This window comes from Mercenaria mercenaria, chromosome 1, assembly GCF_021730395.1.
Source record: "Mercenaria mercenaria strain notata chromosome 1, MADL_Memer_1, whole genome shotgun sequence".
Taxonomy (NCBI): domain Eukaryota; kingdom Metazoa; phylum Mollusca; class Bivalvia; order Venerida; family Veneridae; genus Mercenaria; species Mercenaria mercenaria.
In genome coordinates, this window is record NC_069361.1 from 113,261,532 (window position 1) to 113,283,940 (window position 22,409).

Sequence of the window (22,409 nt, forward strand, 5' to 3'; positions counted from 1 at the left end):
GTAGTTGGGACACCTGACAATTTATCTACTGTTTCCGGACAAAGATGCCAATACCTACCTCCAGGAAGTTGGTCTTTTGCCTGGCGCTCTAAAATTAATAACATACCTCCGAAACAGAGTTCCAGTGCCATTTGGGTGTATGTATCCAATACCGGGTCATCAGAGGGCGCTATCAGTGAATCATAGACACAGTCCCTTGTAATCTTAACAGTTTCTTCACTGAACACACATTCTCCAGCCAATACAGGGGAAGCATCTTTAGCCCAGGCTTCAAGCTGAATTTTCAGTTGATGGAGATGTGTATTCAGTGAAAGAGCACTTGGGACTGTTTCTATGATCCTCCAAAAAGGTCCTGTCACTACTTTGTCTATGAGCCCTAATGCCCTGATGCCCGCAATGTAAACACATTCATGAACATCAAATGCGATACTTTTCAGGAGGTCATTTGGGTCAGCCCATTTAGCCAGGAAGTCCCGTATATCAGACAAATGGTAGAATGTGCATGCTGCTGCATGATACAAATGATTGAAACGGTGACCTCTAAAAGTTATAAGCAGATTTTTCAAACCTTTTTCTTGTAGGTATGTTTCAAAGTGTCCTCCTACACCAGACTTTTCACAGCCGTGTCCAGAAAATGCCTTGCTGACCGTACGAACAAGACGTGCAATGCCGCTCTCATTTAAAGAAAAAGCGTATGGGTTTCTGCCTTCAGACACAATAGTTTTTTCAAACTGATCTAAACACCTGTCAGTTTCACTGGCCATATTTACAAAAATATGCATTTTGCAGAAAAATGAAAAGAGCAAACCAAAACTTTCTTTCTCTTCATCTGTGAATGATTCCCAATCTTTATACACCAGTGGCAAAAGATCTTCTCTAAAGATTTTAAACTTTTCATTGAAAACATGATTCACAGAACCCTGATCAGACATTGTTGAAGTTATGGAAGTGACTATTTTTGCAATGTTAGTTCGTTTATCACTGCAAGTTACACACTCAGCAAGATCAGACATGTAATTTGTAAAAGTATCAAATAATGTTTTGGAATCAGCCGCACCAACTTCCACAAGACCAAGAGATAGCTGTGTTCCATCACTGTCTGTTAGCTGAAATGACTGAAAATGGCGATGAAACTTTGATGTTCCATCTTGGTGTAAAGTAAAAGTCTTACCAGATTCTAGCAGTGACTTTGCTACTTGTTGATTTGCAACCCTTTTGGCTTCCAACAAAAGACGACTTTTAACGCCTGTACTTGGCAATCTGGACAGCGTTTTTCCAGTAAGATTTTTAACAACCACGGACATTACATCATTCACTTTTTTCTGACTGACTCCACATTCGGTAACAAGGGTCATAATGGTTTCCCTGACTTCATCGCTAAACCTACCTTCATAAAAAGTTTCTATTTCTGGCTCTGAAATTAAAGCATTTACCTGTTCCAGCTCATTTATTTTCTTGTCTTTATCTGCTATCTGCAATTTTAAATTCTCAATTTCTAACAGATTTGCTTCAAAGTAATCATTGTAAGATTTTTTCTTTAATCTACATACTTTTTGTAGTAAATTTTTTTTCTCTTTTTGCAAATAATTAACTTGACCCATCATCCTTTCATTGTCTTCTCTCATACTTTCAATCTCTCTCTCTTTCTCTCCAACCTCCCTTTCCTTTTCTTTTATTAAAGTATCTTTCTTTTCAATTACACTCTCTCGCCGTTTTAATTTCTTGTTCATATTTCTTGCTGAAAGTTTTTGCAATTTCTGCTTTTTTACATAAAGTTCTTCTACAGTATTTTCAAATTCTCTCGATAGAGACTGGTAGCGATCTTCCCATTGCTGAAGTTCTTCCTTCAAACGGTAACTTTCCTGTTTATATGAGCAAGTCCTCTTATATTTATCATTTGTAATTTCAAGAAGATTCTGTAATATCTCAATTTTTCTTTCCGCACGCGATACCTGAGCGTTTAAAATGTCATTTTCATCTTCTACACTATCAATTTCACGCTTAAGACTGCGATTCTCTGATACGACTTTGACAGTTTTTGTATGAATTCGTTCAATATCACTTATAACCTCACTTGACAGGTTTGATTGCAAAATTTTTGCATTAGGAAATTTTTCTTTCAAAGGAAGTTCAAAAGTTGCATCAAGAAATGTGTCTAGAAGCTTTGACTTATGATTTTGTTTTAAAGTAATTTTCTTCTTTTTCAATCTACTTATTTTTGTATTCAGAACAAATTTGTCACAGTTCTGCCACTCGACACATGGATATTGAGCCATTAAATTCTTGACCAAGTTATCTGCAGAACTAGATTCTGTCCATACTTTAATTATCTCTTCATTACTTGGTGGCATGCTGCTACAGGTTCCTAAATCAAAAAAGGGAAAACATTTGTAGCACTTGCAAGTTATACCGAATTTAAATTTTTACTGACCAGCAGTGTATGTACAAATAAGGACGGCTAATATTAACTAGTTTCCCAGGACGCATACATTACCTGTATCATGAAAAAGTAAATAATATAAACAAGACAGTGCATCGCCATATCTGCGGAAATTAATGGTCGGATAAAAAATATTTACACTGGTTTTTAGTAAGATGCTAGTACAGATGGGCCTGAAAAACTTTTCATTTTGTGAATTTAAATCTAGATCTACCATCGCCATTTCTGCAGAAATTAATGGCCGAATAAAAAAAAATATTTTTTAAAAAATATTTACACTTGTTTTAGTAAGATGCTAGTACAGATGGGCCTGAAAAACTTTTCATTTTATAAATTTATATCTAGATCTATCTTTGGTTAACAAAGGATACCGTCTGTTTATCAAGCTGTCCAGCAGCTATTGTATGAAGGTTTTTGCTGCACAGCAGCAAGGTACAAGAAATGTTTGCCGCACTGCAGCGAGAGTAAACCTGAAAAAGAAATCAGAAAGGACCACAAAGCATCATGTTCATACATTAGATGAAAATCATACAAGATGTACAATAAATAATTTATTAATTATGATATTAACTGTTTAATTTTATTTAGTAGTAGGTAAGTAACATGCACTTTCATAAAGAGTCTAAGATATTTGCATCTCCACTTCAGACTTGGCACTTGGCAGGCTTTTGCTTGATTTTTTAAAATTTTGTTTTCATATTTAGATCTACATTTATTTTCAATTTATTACTGCATTCAAGACTGACAATTATAGATAAATAACAAAGAAAAGTACTAACCGATAACTGCCTCTGCCATAGCTACTAAAGACAAGCTGAAATCTGACGTCTACTTTCGTTTTTACATAACTGAGTGGTGGGGTGCTGCACGTAACGCGTCAAATCTACGGCATGGGGTGGGTCTGAAAATGAAAGTTTGCTATCGTTGAGCGAGTGACTTGTCTAATAAAACTGGTTGTTTTCAATAGAAAAATGCATACTGAATCGATTTATCAATGAAAGTTTTTGAAATAATACGTGAAAATTACCAAAAATGCCTTCTTTTGTGTTTATTTACATGTCAAAATCTCATTTCTGCTTCGATTCCCAGCGTTCATTCACCATAGTAAAGATCGTTTTGTAAGCTTTAATTTGATTGGTCGATTATTTTAATACGTCACTCTCAAGCTCTAGCAAACGCTTGAAACCCACACCATACTGCAGAAAAATCGAAAAAACTACAATCCGAGTGCGCGCCATACTCTACGTAGTGTCATTACATGGGTCGGAATTTGGAGAGTTTATATATAATTTAGCTTATCCACGTATTCAAATACATTTTAGAATGACAAAGGAAAGAATATTAAACTCAAATGTGCAAACAATTTGTTAAATTAGCTGGTAATAACTTCAAAAACTGCATTTAAAGTTGGCCAATTTTTGTAAATTTCGGCACCGACGTCACGATAAAGTCACGTGACTTGAACCTCTTTGGCATATCGACGATACCGATATATCGGAAGACAAATATCGACGATACATCGATATATCGATTATTAAGTTAGATTAAAAACCTGTTTGTTCATGGGCATGCTATATACCTTCTTGTTAATGTTATGTTTAGTTTTATTGCCTACTTTTTATATTACTGTTTGATTGTGTTGTATTTGTATCTGTGAAATAAATAAAATAAATGAAAATTAATGAAATCTTTTATAGATCTTCATTGTGCCTTCACTCCTCTTTTGCATTTATCCTACTTTACAACCTAGTGAACTATAATACCAGGCACTGGAGTCTGGTTTCAAACAGCAAAAATTCTGCATTTCTCTTCCACAGATATCTATTTATTTATTAAATTAATTAATTTATTTATTTACCATGTTTTTATTTATTTTTAGCCTGTTTCATACCCTGTCTAATTTTTACCTTGCACTTACATTCGGTACTGGCATCGCGTGTTTTTTTTTTTTTTTTTGTTTTTGTTTTTTTTGGTTTTCTTTTTTAACTTTTGCCCAAGTTTTCGATGGGCCTCAAATGTGTAGTGTTTGACTGTTTGTTTGTTGTACTGAAAGACATGTTTAAGCAACACCTTGTGTTTCTACGAACCCAAACAAAGCTTTTCTTTCCGTCTTTCGACTCTTTTTCCACTATTTAAGCCAGCGACGGCTTCCTCTTCGGCCATTTTTGATTGTTATTGTTACGGACACTAGCTAAATTCTGTACCTTTTTACTGAGTGATCAGTTATACGCGAACAAGTAAAAAGCCGAGATTGACGTAGAAACAGTATATACACTACGTTTTACATGCACAAACAACGAAGCGACCTTTCAAGACAGGACAACTTAACTTTTTGCAAATAGATTCTGAAGTTGAGCCCTTTTTACTTCTACCCATATAGGTAGTGCCGGCTAGTGGGAAAAGACTGCTATGGTACAAGTTTAGACATGACCTTTTTTGACAACTTCCGTTACTTACGGCACATTTTTGCAGGCAGAAAAAGTTGTTTTAGAGGGTCTGAGTGTTTATCTAGACAGTTGTTTTTTCTCTCTGTAAAATATCGATTTTTGAAAATGGGAATCGATAATCGATCGACCAAAAAATATCGTTGATACATCGATATCGTTTCTATCGATGACAGCCCTAGTATATTCCCCGATTGGTGCATCATGCACCAATTGGTGTATTCAGCGATACACCAGTCGGTGTATCAACACGTAGGATGCTATTTTAAAACAAAATATTTCGAGAACCGGAAAAAAACGCATTCTGATACCTTCACATGTTTTTGATAAGATAGGCCATTTTCTGACGCCACAACACTTTTTCTGACAGACTGCTGCGTTTCTTGCGTTTTTTTACATTTTATGCACTGTCACATAATTATAATTCATTGACAGGTAAACAAACACCATTTAAATACCCCAACAAATGTGATTTTTACCCAAATTTCCTTCAGTAACCTTTGCCTTAAACAATCGCAGCCATGTTAGATTCGGATCTACGCTTATAAAGCTACACAATTTTCCCAACATCCCAAAATTTGAATGACGTGCGTATTACCCTGAATATATATGGTGTACCTGTAGCGACATAATAAAATATGAAATAAATTTTCACAGTGTCAGTTTTGAAACCTCGTAATGTTCAAACTTAATTTAACAGTTGTATTATCAATAAGAAGTGATATCAAAGTTAGTAACATGTTGGTTTATTAATGATATAAGCCATTATGTTATGTAAATCAAGAGTGGATCAAGGAGTTTGGTTAATAATTATCTAAAGCTTTAATTTCTTTAATTTCGATATTTTCTCTCCACTGTGATGATTAGCATGGATTTAGTGACATCAGACATGTGTCATTTTCTGACTTGCTTTTCCTAGTTTACAATCTGTTAAAATATGTATTATCACAATGGCATGAGTGCATTTATTATTTCATTTTGTAGCTTATACAACACTTGCTTAGATATTCTTTTTTTAAAAAATCCATTATTTGCGGTTATTTTATATTTTGGTTTATGTCATTTTTTGGACACCATACTTTAGTCTAATTTTCTGACAGATGCTGATTTTTCGAGCGTTCAGGCGCCGAATCAAGGGGAAATCACTCAAAGTTACCCGGAAATCAACATGGCTGAACACATGCTGCAGTGGCATTGAGAAATCTTAAACAAAAATGCTTTTTAACACTAGAAATTGTTGTGTTCGATAATAAATAATATGTAAGTTGTACATGTGAATGTGTTTTATCATTACGTTACCTAATACAATAAAAAAATAATGAAATAATTTGAAAACTTCACCTCGGAGGGTTGTTCTTTAGTTTTTCCCATGATGCGAAAATATCAAATACATGGGAAATAACGGTCAGTTGATAAATTTTCTTAGCCAATACACTGATCGGTGTATTGTTGAATACACCAATTGGTGCATGATACACCGATCAGTGCATGATGCACCAATCGGGCAATATACTAGACCTGATAAGTGGCAAATAGCTCAGTCATTGTCACTTATCTGCAGGGCAGAGGCTAGGGAACCAAAACCGCAATCGGTTCCTTATACAGGGAACTTATTCGTCCAGAACCGGTTCTCTAGCCAAAGTACCGTGCATAGGCTAGGGAACCGGAATTTTATTTCTATGCATAAAGCTGCCGAAATTCATTTTGTTTCTTTTGTATATGTGTGTGTGTGTGTTTGGGTTTAACGTCTTTTTTAACAATGTTTCAGTCATATAAACGACGGTGTCTACTTGTAGCAGTGAGCACAATGCCCAACTTTATAGTGCACCCTCACTGGAATATCACGCCATAGACACATGGCATGATACCCCACCAAGTCACATTATACTGACACCGGACTGACCAGTCCTGGAACTATCCTCTTAATGCTGAGCGCCAAGCGAGGAAGCTACTAGTACCATTTTTTTACGTCTTTGGTATGATGCGGCCGGGGATCGAACCCTCGACCTCCCGCACTCGAAGCGGAAGCTCTACCACTGAGGCGATTTTTTGTTTCTTTTGTAAGTATCATGCATGTTATTATCTTAATTATTTTTACCATTACAGCAAGCCATGCCCTTGCATTTATCTGTGTTTACTGTGTCTCCAAAAGTGTACTTGCCGCATACTGCCTGCTATATTGGAATGATATAAACCAGTACAGTGAATGGGAAATTGTTGTCTGCATCGGAGCAAGCTGAAATAAACTCGAAATTTAAACTTAAAAGGTACAATACAATAAAAGAAACAAAACAAATTAAGTAATTTCTGTTAATTAGTATTGATCACGCTTTTTTTTTTTCAATTTGCTAATCACTTGCAAACTTTAATCCAGTAAAAAAAAAACTGGTGAAATCCCGAGGTGTTACAAAAATAGTATTAAAAGTGATTGACGAATCCGCTGGAAGCTTTAATGGCAATTATTTTGTACATCCATAAACATCTAATGACGAATATACAAAACAATACAATTTTACATTTAAATAATTTAAACATTGTACATGTTAAAACTTTAAAGCAAATAACATTTAAAAATGGCAAAGTTGTTTTCAAGCATTCATTCATATTAGTTTATATCATTCCAATATGGCAGACACAGTATGCAGCGAGTACACATTTGGAAACACAGTAAACGCAGATAAATGCAAGGGCATGGTAAAATTAATTAAGATAATAATCTGCATGATACTTACCAAAAGAAGCAAAGTGAATTTCGGCAGCTTTATGCATAGAAATAAAATTCCGGTTCCCTAGCCTATGCACGGTACTTCAGCTAGAGAACTGGTGTCGGACGAATAAGTTTGCTGTCTAGGGAACCGATTCTTGTTCTCTAGCCACTGCCTATCCGCAAAATGACTTGGTTTTTATGCCCCCGGCATCTACTGATGCGGGAGGCATATAGTGATTGTCCGTCCGTACGAGGTTAACCAAATGGGACAGTTTCGTCTAGCATCAATACCCCTTACTAGATTAACTTGATACTAATGCAGATGTAACCTGTGACCATTCCTCATCTTCAGACATCACCTGACCTCAGTTTGACCTTGAACTTGACCTCGTTTTGGACTTAGGTTGCTTTGTATCGACAAGCAGGGTTTTTTTTACGACTGGGGGAAGAGGCCCCAGCCTGTCATTGGGGGAAGAAAATAGCGCGCAACGAGCAGTTCTGGGGGATTTTTTCACTCAGGGGGGGATTTACAATTATGCATAATAAACACTTTAAACTATGTTTTTATAACATATTCTTGCAACTTTTAGCAACTATACACACTGTCACTTAGCTATAGATGGACTTGCACTAATGTTCACTTATCATTGTAACAAGGTGGGTGGGGAGAGTTGAAATGCTCAAATCATTGAATATTTAACGGTCACATGCTTTTATTCACAAAAAATGCTTTAAAATAAGAGTTGCTTTTGCAAGAGTCATCATATTATTATTAAATGCATACTTTTGTTGGCTTTTTATATCAATTGTACTAGAAAATCTTGTAAGAAAGGATAAAAAAGTCCGAAAATCACGATCGCGTAAACGTGTGACAAATATGAAAAAATGAAAGCAAACATTAAAAATTCTTGATAAAATACCCGTTTTAAATTTCATCTTTTCACCAGAACTATTCCATACTTATAATATCTGATTACTTAAAACATTTATATTTTATTTTGCTCTAGCAAAATACATCGGCAAAGATAATAAATTTGAGTAACGGCCGACCGGCTTATTTAATCGAATCAAGCACATAAAATAATTACTTTAAATTAACAACACATATTACACAATACAGCATAAGCTGTTACCGCTAATTAACAAGAGGTACAAACATGATAATCTGACGCTGCATTGTTTATCAATCATCTATATTACATACTGATGATAACCACGTGTCAGTCGGCGCGTGGCGTGATTGACATCTGTCAGTAGCTAATTAACATACGACGCTCCGCCTACTGTCATACTTACGCTGGTGTCGACAAACAGTATGAAGTTCACTGGGATTTTGATTGACAAGGGGCAGAGCTTTGGAACTCGTTACGCATCAACGAGTATTACCGTGAGACAAGCAGACGCCCACGGCATATTATGTGCGGGTCAGATACGAGTTTTTATCCATTTTCGCTGGTCAAAACTGGAACCTCGGGTCCACTGAACGCTCTTCTAACATTTTTCTACAATTTCTAAAGGTTTTCACACCCATTGAAAATTGTGAAAGACCGTCTGCAGTTGGGAACGGGTCCGATATTCGTTCGGGAAAATCGCTGGGAGTAATCTCCATTGCTTTGTTTACGATTTTGTAGGGGGGAATTTCGGACATAGGGGAATTTCGACTGCGGTAGGGGAATTTCGACTGCGGTAGGGGAAATCCTTGGCTGTGGGGGAAATCCTCGGCTGATGGAAGAGGCCGATATTCGGCCTCTGCTATAGAATAAAAAAAACCCTGACAAGGATGCCACCGGGGGCATCAAGAGTTTATTGAAAGCAGCTCCTTGTTTGGCATTTTTTCTCAGAAAATCTAATTGTATATGGCTCATGGATTGGTTTCAGCTAAGCATTGTTTGACATTTTTTGGCATGTCGAATGTAAAACTTTTAAACAACATCGAAGCAAAGTACTTGCTAACAGTGTATAAAGACGACATTACAAGTCTGCAATTAATAAAGATTTATTCCTCTAATTGAATGTTTTAGAGCTTTACCTCAAGATATAGTGATATTCTTCGTCAATATCGAAAGAACAAACGATCGCAATTTTCACAGCCGACTAATTGATTTGGGAAGAATTGTCGCGGAACGTCACTGATCAGTTGGCTGAATCTTTTTAGCTCACCTGTCACAAAGTGACAAGGTGAGCTTTTATGATCGTGCGGTGTCCGTTGTCCGTGCGTGCGTGCGTCCGTAAACTTTTGCTTGTGACCACTCTAGAGGTCACATTTTTCATAGGATCTTTATGAAAGTTGGTCAGAATGTTCATCTTGATGATATCTAGGTCAAGTTCGAATCTGGGTCACGTGCCATCAAAAACTAGGTCAGTGACTAGGTCTAAAAATAGAAAAACCTTGTGACCTCTCTAGAGGCCATATATTTCACAAGATCTTCATGAAAATTGGTCAGAATGTTCACCTTTATGATATCTAGGTCAAGTTCGAAACTGGGTCACGTGCCATCAAAAACTAGGTCAGTAGGTCTAAAAATAGAAAAACCTTGTGACCTCTCTAGAGGTCATATATTACACAAGATCTTCATGAAAATTGGTCAGAACATTCATCTTGATGATATCTAGGTCAAGTTCGAAACTGAGTCACATGCCATCAAAAACTAGGTCAGTAGGTCAAATAATAGAAAAACCTTGTGACCTTTCTAAAGGCCATATTTTTCATGGGATCTGTATGAAAGTTGGTCTGAATGTTCGTCTTGATGATATCTAGGTCATATTCGAAACTGGGTCACGTGCGGTCAAAAACTAGGTCAGTAGGTCTAATAATAGAAAAACCTTGTGACCTCTCTAGAGGCCATATATTTCATGAGATCTTCATGAAAATTGGTCAGAATGTTCACCTTGATGATATCTAGGTCAAGTTTGAAAGTGGGTCACGTGCCGTCAAAAACTAGGTCAGTAGGTCAAATAATAGAAAAGCCTTGTGACCTATCTAGAGGCCATATTTTTCAATGGATCTTCATGAAAATTGATCTGATTGTTCCCCTTGATGATATCTAGGTCAGTTTCGAAACTGGGTCACGTGCGGTCAAAAACTAGGCCAGTAGGTATAAAAATAGAAAAACCTTGTGACCTCTCTAGAGGCCATATTTTTCATGAGATCTTCATGAAAATTAGTGAGAATGTTCACCTTGATGATATCTAGGTAAAGTTCAAAACAGGGTCATGTACCTTCGAAAACTAGGTCAATAGGTCAAATAATAGAAAAACCTTGTGACCTCTCTAGAGACCATATTTTTCAGTGGATCTTCATGAAAATTGGTCAGAATTTTTATCTTGATAATATCTAGGTCAAGTTCCAAACTGGGTCACATGAGCTCAAAAACTAGGTCACTATGTCAAATAATAAAAAAAACAACGTCATACTCAAAACTGGGTCATGTGGGAAGAGGTGAGCGATTCAGGACCATCATGGTCCTCTTGTTTCATTTAGGCAGTGGCTAGGATTATGGTACCATAATCTTAGTATCCGGTTCTAGGATTACGGAAGTATTTAAAAGGCATCAAATATATGGTAGGACATGCATAAATGATGTTGTGAACTTATTTATTTCACTGTGGCTCCGATGTAGTTGGACAGTTACGTAAATATTGAAACATTACTATTTTCATTAATAAGATTTTAACTTTTATCATTCATAATCTCTATCAACATCGCATAAATAATTGTCCACCTATAACTGAATGCTTGCGTATAATCCCGAGTAGGATGACGATATTTCCGTACGTCGCCATTAATATATCGTTTAAGATTATACTCACCCAAAATGGCGGATCGATAACACGAAATAATATATATTTTATACAGTGTCCGACAAATTTATAATCTTACTGGTCTACCAGTATTTTTTTCTGGTAGCCCAGCATTTTTTTGTAGTTGCCGTAAAATTTAAACCCCGAAAGTATAAACTTGCTCTATCTGAACCCAACTTACTGAGATGTGAGAATCAAAAGGGGTCTGAAACAACGTTTGGTTAAAAATTTAAAAACATCAAAATAAACCTGTGTGTTTGTTTCCAGTTCTGCAGACACATTCCTGTCATATTAGTCTAGGTTTTTTGGAAAAGGGCCCCTGGTCAAATTTGGAATTTTTTCACATGGTGAATTGTCAAAATTAATCATATTAGTTTAAAACTTTATTTTCAAGTTTTATGGTAAGCATTCAGATGCATTAAAAAATCTTAAGTATCCCCAAATAAAATTTAGAGAATTTTTTTATATCAACTGCATTTTCCAAACAGTAGAGTGTGTGTGCATTCGAGGGGAAAAAATCAGGTCGCGAAAATATGTGACATTTGATTTTAATGGTGTAAAAACTGTCAACACGTTTTCGTTGCTTTATTCAATAAATGGTAATGTATTTATGTGTTTTAAGATGTTTTTACATACAAAACATACAATTTTCTGGCAGAATCATGTATTTAATTTTTGCCGAGGTGCAGACGGTCATGTCGCTAAAAATAGAAACGAGTTGGTTTTTCCAGTATATTTTTGGATTTCATTAGCGATTTCATTAGCGAACAAAACGATCAAAATTGGATATAAGTTTGGATTTTTCTCTTTGGATTTGGAATTGTTTGCTTCAAATTGGAGAAAATGGATAGGAAATTTTTATTAGGCCGAAATTCGGCCCCGTGAGACCTGTGGGAAAAGACCTGGCTTTACATATTTGATACGTGTAGGCAGAGACTGTTTCTGCAGCTAGATAATGGGTGGGATTAAACCAGTTAGAGCCGGTTACGACTGGATAATCATTACACATGGTCAGTTGTTGTTTATTGCAAGCTATAATCGAGGAAACGAACAGATGTTGATTTTGTAAAATATACAATGACCGGGCTGCTAAAGCTTTAAATTTATGGTTGCCCGGCGGGCTTATGTCGGGACTTTTTTGGTAGCCGGACAAAAATTTCTGGTAGCCCGCGGGCTCCGGGCAATGAATTTGTTGGACACTGTTTATAGTTGTCATCCCTCTAAGCCTTACCCATATCTGCATTTTACTGTTAGGAAAACGAAGACATAAAAAAATTCAAAAAGGTCATGACTTACTTGCTTTAATAAATTAGACATTAATATTCATGTAGAAACTTCAAATGGGTTGAATTTAATTCATAATTTTAAATAAGAGACTTAAATCTTCAAAATTATGATGTGACAGGTGCGAGGAGATATCTACCCCAACACCGGTTTCAGTAAACATCAGACTGCCGATGACACTAAATTGCAGAAACAAAACACAAAATATACATTCATAAAATGTCAGAGAGGCAAGTTTATGCTTTAATGTCAACATAAATTCATTATCAGAGATGTAATCATTACAAATACTTTGTACATATACCAGAAAACATTCCCAACGGATTTCATTTGGGATTTCCTGAAATATGCAGAATAAGTTTGGACGTGATGGAGACAGCGACAGTCAAACGTTAACACGCTGTCCCGAAATGTCCTATTATTTGGACTAAATCAGAGCCTTCTATCTTGAAGGTACTTCCCCATTTGCGGGGTGCATTATCGTTTTTGACATGTCCTAGGGCTGTCATTGATTGGGTCTTTTGCATATCGACAATACCGATATATCGGAAGACAAATATCTACGATACATCGATATATCGATTATTAAGTTAGATTAACAATCTCTTTGTTTATGGGCATGCTATATACCTTTTTGTTAATGTTATGTCTTTTTTTTTTTGCCTACTTTTTATATTACTGTTTGATTATGTTGTATTTGTATCTATGAAATAAATAAAACAAATGAAAATTAATGAAATCTTTTATAGATCTTCATTGTGCCTCCACTCCTCTTTTGCATTTATCCTACTTTACAACCTAGTAAACTATAATACCAGGCACTGGAGTTGGGTTTCAAACAGCTAAAATTCTGCATTTCTCTTCCACAGATACTATTTATTTATTAAATTAATTAATTTATTTTTAGCTCGACTATTCATAGAATAGTGAGCTATTGCACTCGCCCATGCGTCGGCGTCCGCGTCCGCGTCCCGATTTTGGTTAAGGTTTTGTATGTAAGCTGGTATCTCAGTAACCACTTGTGGGAATGGATTGAAACTTCACACACTTATTCACTGTGACAAACTGACTTACATTGCACAGGTTCCATAGCTCTATTTTGCTTTTTTACAAAATTATGCCCCTTTTTCGACTTAGAAATTTTTGGTTAAGGTTTTGTATGTAAGCTGGTATCTCAGTACTTACTAATGGGAATGGATTGAAACTTCACATACTTGTTCACTATCATGATCTGACATGCACTAAGCAAGTCCCATAACTCTACTCTCTTTTTTTCAAAATTATGCCCCTTTTTCGACTAAGCAGTTTTTGGTTAAATTTTTGTATGTAATCTGATATCTCAGTATCCACTAATTGGAATGGATTGAAACTTCACACACTTGTTCACTGTCATGATCTAACATGCACTGTGAAGATCCCATAACTCTTCTTGGCATTTTTACAAAATTATGCCCCTTTGACTTAGCAGTTTTTTGTTAAGATTTTGTATGTAAGCTGGTATCTCAGTATCCACAAATTGGAAAGGATTGAAACTTCACACACTTGTTCACTGTCATGATATGACATGCAGTACAGAGGTTCAATACCTCTACTTTGCATTTTACAAAATTATGCCCCTTTTTCAACTTTTGTATTCATTCAATTGACAAGGCTGTTGAATAGTCGAGCGTTGCTGTCCTCCGACAGCTCTTGTTTACAATGTTTTTATTTATTTTTAGCCTGTTTCATACCCTGTCTTAATTTTTACCTTGCACAAGTTTACATTCGGATTAGGTACTGGCACTGCGTGTTTTTTTTTTTGTTGTTGTTGTTGTTTTTTTTTGTTTTCTGTTTTAACTTCTGCCCAAGTTTTCAATGGGCCTCAAATTTGTAGTGTTTGACTGTTTGTTTGTTGTACTGAAAGGCATGTTTAAGCAACACCCTGTGTTTCTACGAACCCAAACAAAGCTTTTCCTTCCGTCTTTTGACTGTTTTTCCACTATTTAAGCCGGCGACGGCTTCCTCTTCGGCCATCTTTGATTGTTATTGTTACGGGCACTAGCTAAATTCTGTACCTTTTACTGAGTGATCAGCTATACGCGAACAAGTAAAAAGCCGAGATTGACGTAGAAACAGTATATATACTCTATGTTTTTACATGCACAAACAACGAAGCAACCTTTCAAGACAGGACAACGTAACTTTTTGCAAATAGATTCTGAAGTTGAGCCCTTTTTACTTCTACCCATATAGGTAGTGCCGGCTAGTGGGAAAAGACTGCTACGGTACAAGTTTAGACATGACCTTTTTGACAACTTCCGTTACTTTCGGCACATTTTTGCAGGCAGAAAAAGTTGTTTTAGAGGGTCTGAGTGTTTATCTAGACAGTTGTTTTTTCTCTCTGTAAAATATCGATTTTTGAAAATGGGAATCGATAATCGATCGACCAAAAAATATCGTTGATACATCGATATCGTTTCTATCGATGACAGCCCTACGTGACATCTCGGCAAATCAAGAGAAATCGAGAACATGAATTTTCCATTGACAACTTGTCAAAAAACGACTTTCATTTTTTTTTTTAACTCGTTTCTGGCACATTGTCATTAATGTTAATTAGTCAATTTCTTGAATTTTAAATATATGGACTAGAATTGTCTTTTCATTTCTGTGATAATCTATCAGGGTCTGCACTTCTTGCCATTTTTTTGCAGATGCAAGATAGTTCAATTTTGGCGAAAATGAATATCTTGGAGGAAAAAAATACTCACTATCAAATATTTGATGTTGGTTCCACTTGACCTCTGTGGGGCTGCTAGAGCTGGAATATAAATTAACACTTATGTTTTAAGCTTGACGAATCAGTCTTCCAAGACAATGTCCTACCCGACGAGTTACAGTGTGCGGTATTTCCTGTAATTCTATTTTCATGGGGGTGCGGGGTGCAAATGTCCTGGTTGGGTTGGAAAGCGGGTGGGGGGAGGGGGCAATCAAATGGAACACATTAGAAAAACATGATACAAATAAATACAGAATAGAATTGGTAAAGAAAAAGGAATTCCACGGGAAACTAATATTGCAAATGGTTGCAGAAAACAGGTCTTTAGGATACACAATGATGGATCAGCTCCAAGTCCTCAGAGAAAAAGGCAATAAAACAGCATTCTAATGACAGAAAATATGGGGGTGGTGGGTGGGGGGCTTTGCCATGGACCCTATATGGGACCTAGCAGTTCCCTGGACCCCAAGCTCAAATTTCAAGTTTTTTCCAACTTCATACATGCCATAATTTTTCAGAACGTTTCCTGGTTTCTGAGTTAAAATTTCCGGGATTTTTACCTTTTGTGTGGGACATTCACCGTGACATCAGTATTAGACCGTTTCATGCAAAAATATAATATTTCATGTAGTTTCCTGTGATAAACATTGTTCACTCGCTTGTATTCATTTACTGCAAATGTCGTCTAGCTTTCTAAGGGAGGTAAATACATGTTCAGGTAATACACATCTATAGTTCGGCACATGAATTTATTGCGTTCCCGAGGTGAACAGAATTAGGAGACTTACTATATACGAAGAATCAACCTGGTCATCGTGGTTTAGATTCTAGCTAAATTGGTATCATTCTAAAGCTTAAACATTTATCTAATAATTGAATTGAATCCTTAAAGGAATAAAATAGATCTTTTAGATAAAATTGACAATATAAAATATTTGGAGTCGGGTCAATTTTCATGGGTCGGTCGCCAAAGGCTTTGAACATTTTAATTTAGAATATGTGTGACAATCGATCTAGATCTTAAATGATTACACCCTTTTAAAATAATTATCGTTTAATTGACCGTTTTCAATAATTTCTTCCATAAAGGCTACATGTAGCTTTACCGCGAAAGTGCTAAAAACGAGATTTACAACTATTGTTCCTAATTTAAATAACATAAAACAGTTATTGATTGCATAATCCTGTCAGTTCTTAATCAGGGTCATCATAATACCGTATTTTAGTGTGTATAGGTCGCACTTTTTCTACCCATTTTGCTGCCTGAAAAAGTTCCTGCGACCTATACGACAGAACATTGCCAGCAGTTTTTTTTTTCGGGCCAATTTTCTGACCGTAGCTCTCGCAAAATTACGTGCATCTGTTACGAACGAACAAAATGGATAAAAAATATCAATATCGGCGGCTTTTCAACCAATAGCGGTTACTTTCAATAAAATATATCGTAAATAACCCATACAGACTATTAAAATTACGAATGACTTTAATTCAAAGATGTTTTTGCAGTCTGAATTACGTTTGTTTCTACTTTCGTTTTACTGGACGCCATTGACATGTACTCCGGGTTGGATAAAATCTGGACAGATCCGTCCTCCATTCCAAACATTGTTTATACTAATTCTTAGTGTATTAAAAAGCTTGAATGATTATTTTTTACTTTTGATTTTTAAATAAAAGAAAAAAATCCAAAAAGAGATAATTTGTTAATCTTTTTACTCAGAATCAAAAGAACGCGGTTAATTACATGACACGGAAAGGTGTTATAATTGCTGTGCAAACAATTCACACTTAAACTTGCATGATAACAGACGTCTGCTGCCAATTAGTGTCAAAAAGCCGCTTTTCTTTGAGGTAGTCTGTTACCGATACTACTGTTGGTACGAAACGGTTGGGAACGAAAATAACACAGTCCGATTTCCACCAATCAGGTTCTGATAATAATTCAGTCCGCGGCATCAATATGGCCGCCGCCATAACTTTTTTGCCGGTAAATATTAAATATTGCTGGGGAAAAAATCCGAAATTTAACTGCGACTAATACGCTAGAAGTTAAATTTTCCGACCATTTCCAGAGCAAAAATTAGATGCGGACTGTACATTACCGCGACCTATACACACCAAAATACGGTAACTGACTGTAATTCAATCAGTGTCATCAAAAGATCGTCGCGTGATCAAAGCGGGCCTAATCAACACGTGTCCCGCTCGAGGGCATGAAACTGATATTGGATAATTAGAAATAAACAGTGTGACACCCGGAACTGTTTATTATGTAAAACTGAACAATTTATAGACCAAAAAAAACAACAAGTTTTTGGGGGATTATTTTTATTTATTCCTGTATTTTTATTTTTTCCGGGACATTTCAAGATTGTCCGGGACACCGGGACAAGTATGTAATTTCCAAGACAATCCGGGACGTATCACATGTATGTCCAACTTTCACTCCTGTATGCATGCTCCAGATAGATACCAGTAAAATGTCTGATCTTTTCTCTTGTTTGAGGAGATCTAGGATTAACAAGCACAAAGTGTTTAGTTGGACTGATTTGTTTCCTGAAGTAATAAATGATACATTAATTTACTGCAAAAGCACAATGATGGTCATTCTCACCTTATTGTGGAATTTGGTAATGTTTTGATAACTGTGATTATCCTAAACAATACTTCAAAGAGAACCTAACATTGGGAAACCTGTAAAGTTTTCCTGCCCTGCTAAGTTTTCCTGCTTAGGTCTTTTTCATTATTATTTTAATTATTACTTTCAAAGGTGTTTGAGCAGAGAAGTCTAGGAACACCAGAACAGTGGAAGTAAGAGGTACAAGAATAGTGAAGTGAGAGGATTTCTCGAATGAAAGCAAGACAACTTCCTCAAGATGTTATTCAATTCTGCTTGTTCTGAGTGAGTAAACTTTCTCATTTAATGTTATTTATTATAATGTTGTTGTTTTTTTTGTGTGTTTGAAGGGGGTTGGCAGTTAGATTTGCCCTTGTCTGTTTATTTGTCGTCCTTCCAAATTGGTGTCGTTCATATAGATATCAAAAAGTATTTGATCTAGAGTACAGCAATCTGAAATTCTATCAGTAAGACTCCAGAAGTCTATCTTTTAAAAAAAATACCCAAAATAAAATAAATACTAGGAATGAAATGTCAGAAACTAAGGGTCACCTGAAAATACAAACGGAACACAGGGTGGTCGCAATTTAGTGAGTGTGCTCAAGAAAGAACACCAAAATATACCTACCACACTTGACAATCTTGACGTCAGCGTATTGCTTCAGTGATGGATGAAAATCTCTGAAAACCTCAGATAATGTCTGATTACTCCTTAAGTGTATCAGGTTTGAAGACTGTCGAGTGTGATAGGTGTATTTTGGTGTTCTTTCTTGTACAGTTAACAGTGTCAGGGACCAAATTTAACAATAGTTTGTACTAGCTGAAATTAGCTAGTGCCCTTTTTGATCACTAGCTAAAATGAAAAGCTACCGGTAAAAGTTAATAATATTTAATTACTCTATTAATATTTTACTGGCCAAAAGTTACTGATTGATCTCTGTTTGTAGCCAGTCACAAACAAAAATATTTTCTATTTAATAGCTTAAAATAGCTTGTGCCATTTTTGTTGAACAATAAAATATCATAAACATAAATGATAAATTCCTTTCATTTCAATTTCCTTTTTCGAAAATACCGATGTTTTTATGGTTGATGAGCCTATATAGGTAGCTATGCTTAGGCTATCGGTCATTTTGTGTCGATTTTTAAGAAGCCCTGTGAAATTCCGATTATTTTTCGAGAACAATTGTGAAAATCGTGATTAGTGACATGCTTGAATTCAGTGATCAAACATCAACTTGACTGAAAATAATCTAATTGCTAGAAGTGTATTAAAGATTATATAAATAATGTAGGTGGCACCAGAGGTGTAGTTATTATGAAGGAGTTGATTAATTCTTCACAACATGCTAGAGAAGTAAATGATTTATAGTTTCCTTGAGAAACAAAAGCTTGAAGACAGTAAGGAAACAAAATGAAAATAAAAAAAGAAAAAAGAAAATTTGCAGAGCCTGTATTTATTAAATAGAAATTTTTAAGCAATATCAGGTCATTATGGCCCTCTTATATTTTTACACTGATTCTAGAAAAATTGACCGGAACGTACAACCCGATATGTCGTACAGAGGTCCTTGAAAATCGCAACAAGGTCCTGGAAAAGTCCTTAAATTTCATAGACGAAAAAGTGTGGGAACCCTGAATTAAACTTTAATAAAGCTCTGAAGACATTTGCTTGTTATATTATTGACTAGCTGAAATTAGCTAGTATATTTCAAATCCACTAGCTATTTTAAAATTCCACTAGCATTTAGCTTGTATGCTTGTCTAAATTTGAACCCTGAGTGTTAACATACCAAAATATTTAGTCACAAGGAGGTCATTTTCCCCTCCTAACTGGCCCTGCTCCCTTTTCCCCCAACCCTTTCTTCCTCACAGGCCCTCCCCTCCCCCAAAAAATGCTTTTTATAAAGTAAGCAGTAAGTGAAAAGTCCTCAAAGTACTTTTTATTAGCTCACCTGAGCAATGCTCAGGTGAGTTTTTCTGATCGCTCGATGTCCGGCGTCCGTCGTCCGTCGTCTGTCGTCTGTCGTCCGTCGTCTGTCAACATTTAGCTTGTGTATGCGATAGAGGCTGTATTTTTCAATTAATCTTCATGAATATTGGTCAGAATGATAACCTTGATGAAATCTAGGCCAAGTTCGAAAATGGGTCATCTCGGGTCAAAAACTAGGTCACTAGGTCAAATCAAAGAAAAACCTTGTGTATGCGATAGAGGCTGTATTTTTCATTTAATCTTCATGAATATTGGTCAGAATGATAACTTTGATGAAATCTAGGCCGAAATCGAAAATGTGTTATCTCGGGTCAAAAACTAGGTCACTAGGTCAAATCAAAGAAAAACCTTGTGTATGCGATAGAGGCGGTATTTTTCAATTAATCTTCATGAATATTGGTCAGAATGATAACCTTGATGAAATCTAAGCCGAGTTCGAAAATGGGTCATCTCGGATCAAAAACTAGGTCACTAGGTCATATCACCTAAAAACCTTGTGTATGCCATAGAGGCTGTATTTTTCAATTGATCTTCATGAATTTTGGTCAGAATGATTACCTTGATGAAATTTAGACCAAGTTTGAAAATAGGTCATCTTGGGTCAAAAACTAGGTCACTAGGTCAAATCAAAGAAAAACCTTGTGTATGCGATAGAGGCTGTATTTTTCAAATGATCTTCATGAATTTTGGTCAGAATGATTGCCTTGATGAAATCTAGGCCGAGTTCGAAAATGGGTCATCTCGGGTCAAAAACTAGGTCACTAGGTCAAATCAAAGAAAAACCTTGTGTATGTGATAGAGGCAGTATTTTTCAATTGATCTTCATGAATTTTGGTCAGAATGATATCCTTGATGAAATCTAGGCTGAGTTCGAAAATGGGTCATCTGGGGTCAAAAACTAGGTCACTAGGTCATATCACCTAAAAACCTTGTGTATGCCATAGAGGCTGTATTTTTCAATTGATCTTCATGAATTTTGGTCAGAATGATTACCTTGATGAAATTTAGACCAAGTTCGAAAATAGGTCATCTTGGGTCAAAAACTAGGTCACTAGGTCAAATCGAAGAAAAACATTGTGTATGCAATAGAGGATGTATTTTTCAATTGATCTGTATGAAATTTGGTCAGAATGATTGTCTTGATGAAATCTAGGTCGATTTTGAATATGGGTTATCTGAGGTCAAAAACTAGGTCACTAGGTCAAATTAAAGAAAAATCTTGTGTATGCGATAGAGACTTTTTTTTTCCATTGATTTTTATGAAATTTGGTCAGGTTGATTGCCTTAATGAAATCTAGATCGAATTTGAATATGGGTCATCTGAGGTCAAAACTAGGTCACTTGGTCAAATCAAAGAAAAAACTTCTGTATGTGATAGAGGCTGTATTTTTCAGTTGATCTTCATGAATTTTGGTCAGAATGATTGCCTTGATAAAATCTAGGTCGAGTTTGAACATGGGTCATCTAGGGTCAAAAACTAGGTCATATCTAAGAAAATGCTTGTTTTATCGCAAGAGACCAATTTTTTGGTCCAATCTTAATGAAAATTGGTCAGAATATTTGTTTCCTTGAAATCACTAGGTCGTACATGTTTTACACTGTTATGGAGTGTTTCTTAGGTGAGCGACCTAGGGCCATCTTGGCCCTCTTGTTTCTCTTTAGATTTTCTTCCTATGTTATGATATCTATATTATTACAGGGGTCCTGAAATAAGCTGTCCGAGTTGTCCGATTCGTGGATTCCTCGGTCCGGACAAGCAGTTTTTAGAAGCTGGCTTGTCCGGGGACAAGTAAAATTTCCGTGGTAAACATTTTATGAAAACGAAACTAATCGGCGTCATCTGTGATTTCCGCATGCCTAAAGGCAATATCTAATCTGTTTGTGATCATTTATGACCCTTAAATTATCAAAACAAAAATGTATGCAGCCATTTATAGACAGGTGGACTGGTTTACTACATTTAATGATCATTATTGGAAAATTATACCGTGAAGTTGAAAATGAGTGCCAGTCTGGGGTTTCCCGTTATCTACTTTCATTTTTGATTTTCAGAAAATCGATGAGCTAGGTTGGCGCTATGTAAAAAAGTTTAGTAGCCAAAATTTGTGGCTTAATTGTTCCAGTCGATTGTTTTGACATTTAACAACTCTGACAGCTTATTTCAGGACCCCTGAAAGACCAACTGGTGCAGTATTCAGTGAATGTTATGGGACCAGGGTAGAAATTCTAGGCATACTGAGATTATTTTTGTCAATGGCATGTGTTCAAGTGTTCTTAATTATTCTCTACTCACTAAACTTGCTAGTCATAACATATTTTCAAGTGGATGTTCTAGTCACTTAGCTTGCTAGTCATAACATATATT

General features: G+C 35.9%; 1 protein-coding gene across 1 annotated transcript in view; it reads left to right on the top strand.

Annotated features, from left to right (window-relative positions):
* LOC128547759 (forkhead box protein N3-like) overlaps positions 1 to 22,409 on the top strand; it is a 67,725-nt gene that overhangs the window by 2,935 nt on the left and 42,381 nt on the right. The window contains exon 2 of the mRNA XM_053520909.1: positions 18,205 to 18,336. Within this exon, the coding sequence (XP_053376884.1) occupies positions 18,311 to 18,336 (26 nt within the window). The 5' untranslated portion in view covers positions 18,205 to 18,310. The remainder of the gene's footprint in view (positions 1 to 18,204; positions 18,337 to 22,409) is intronic.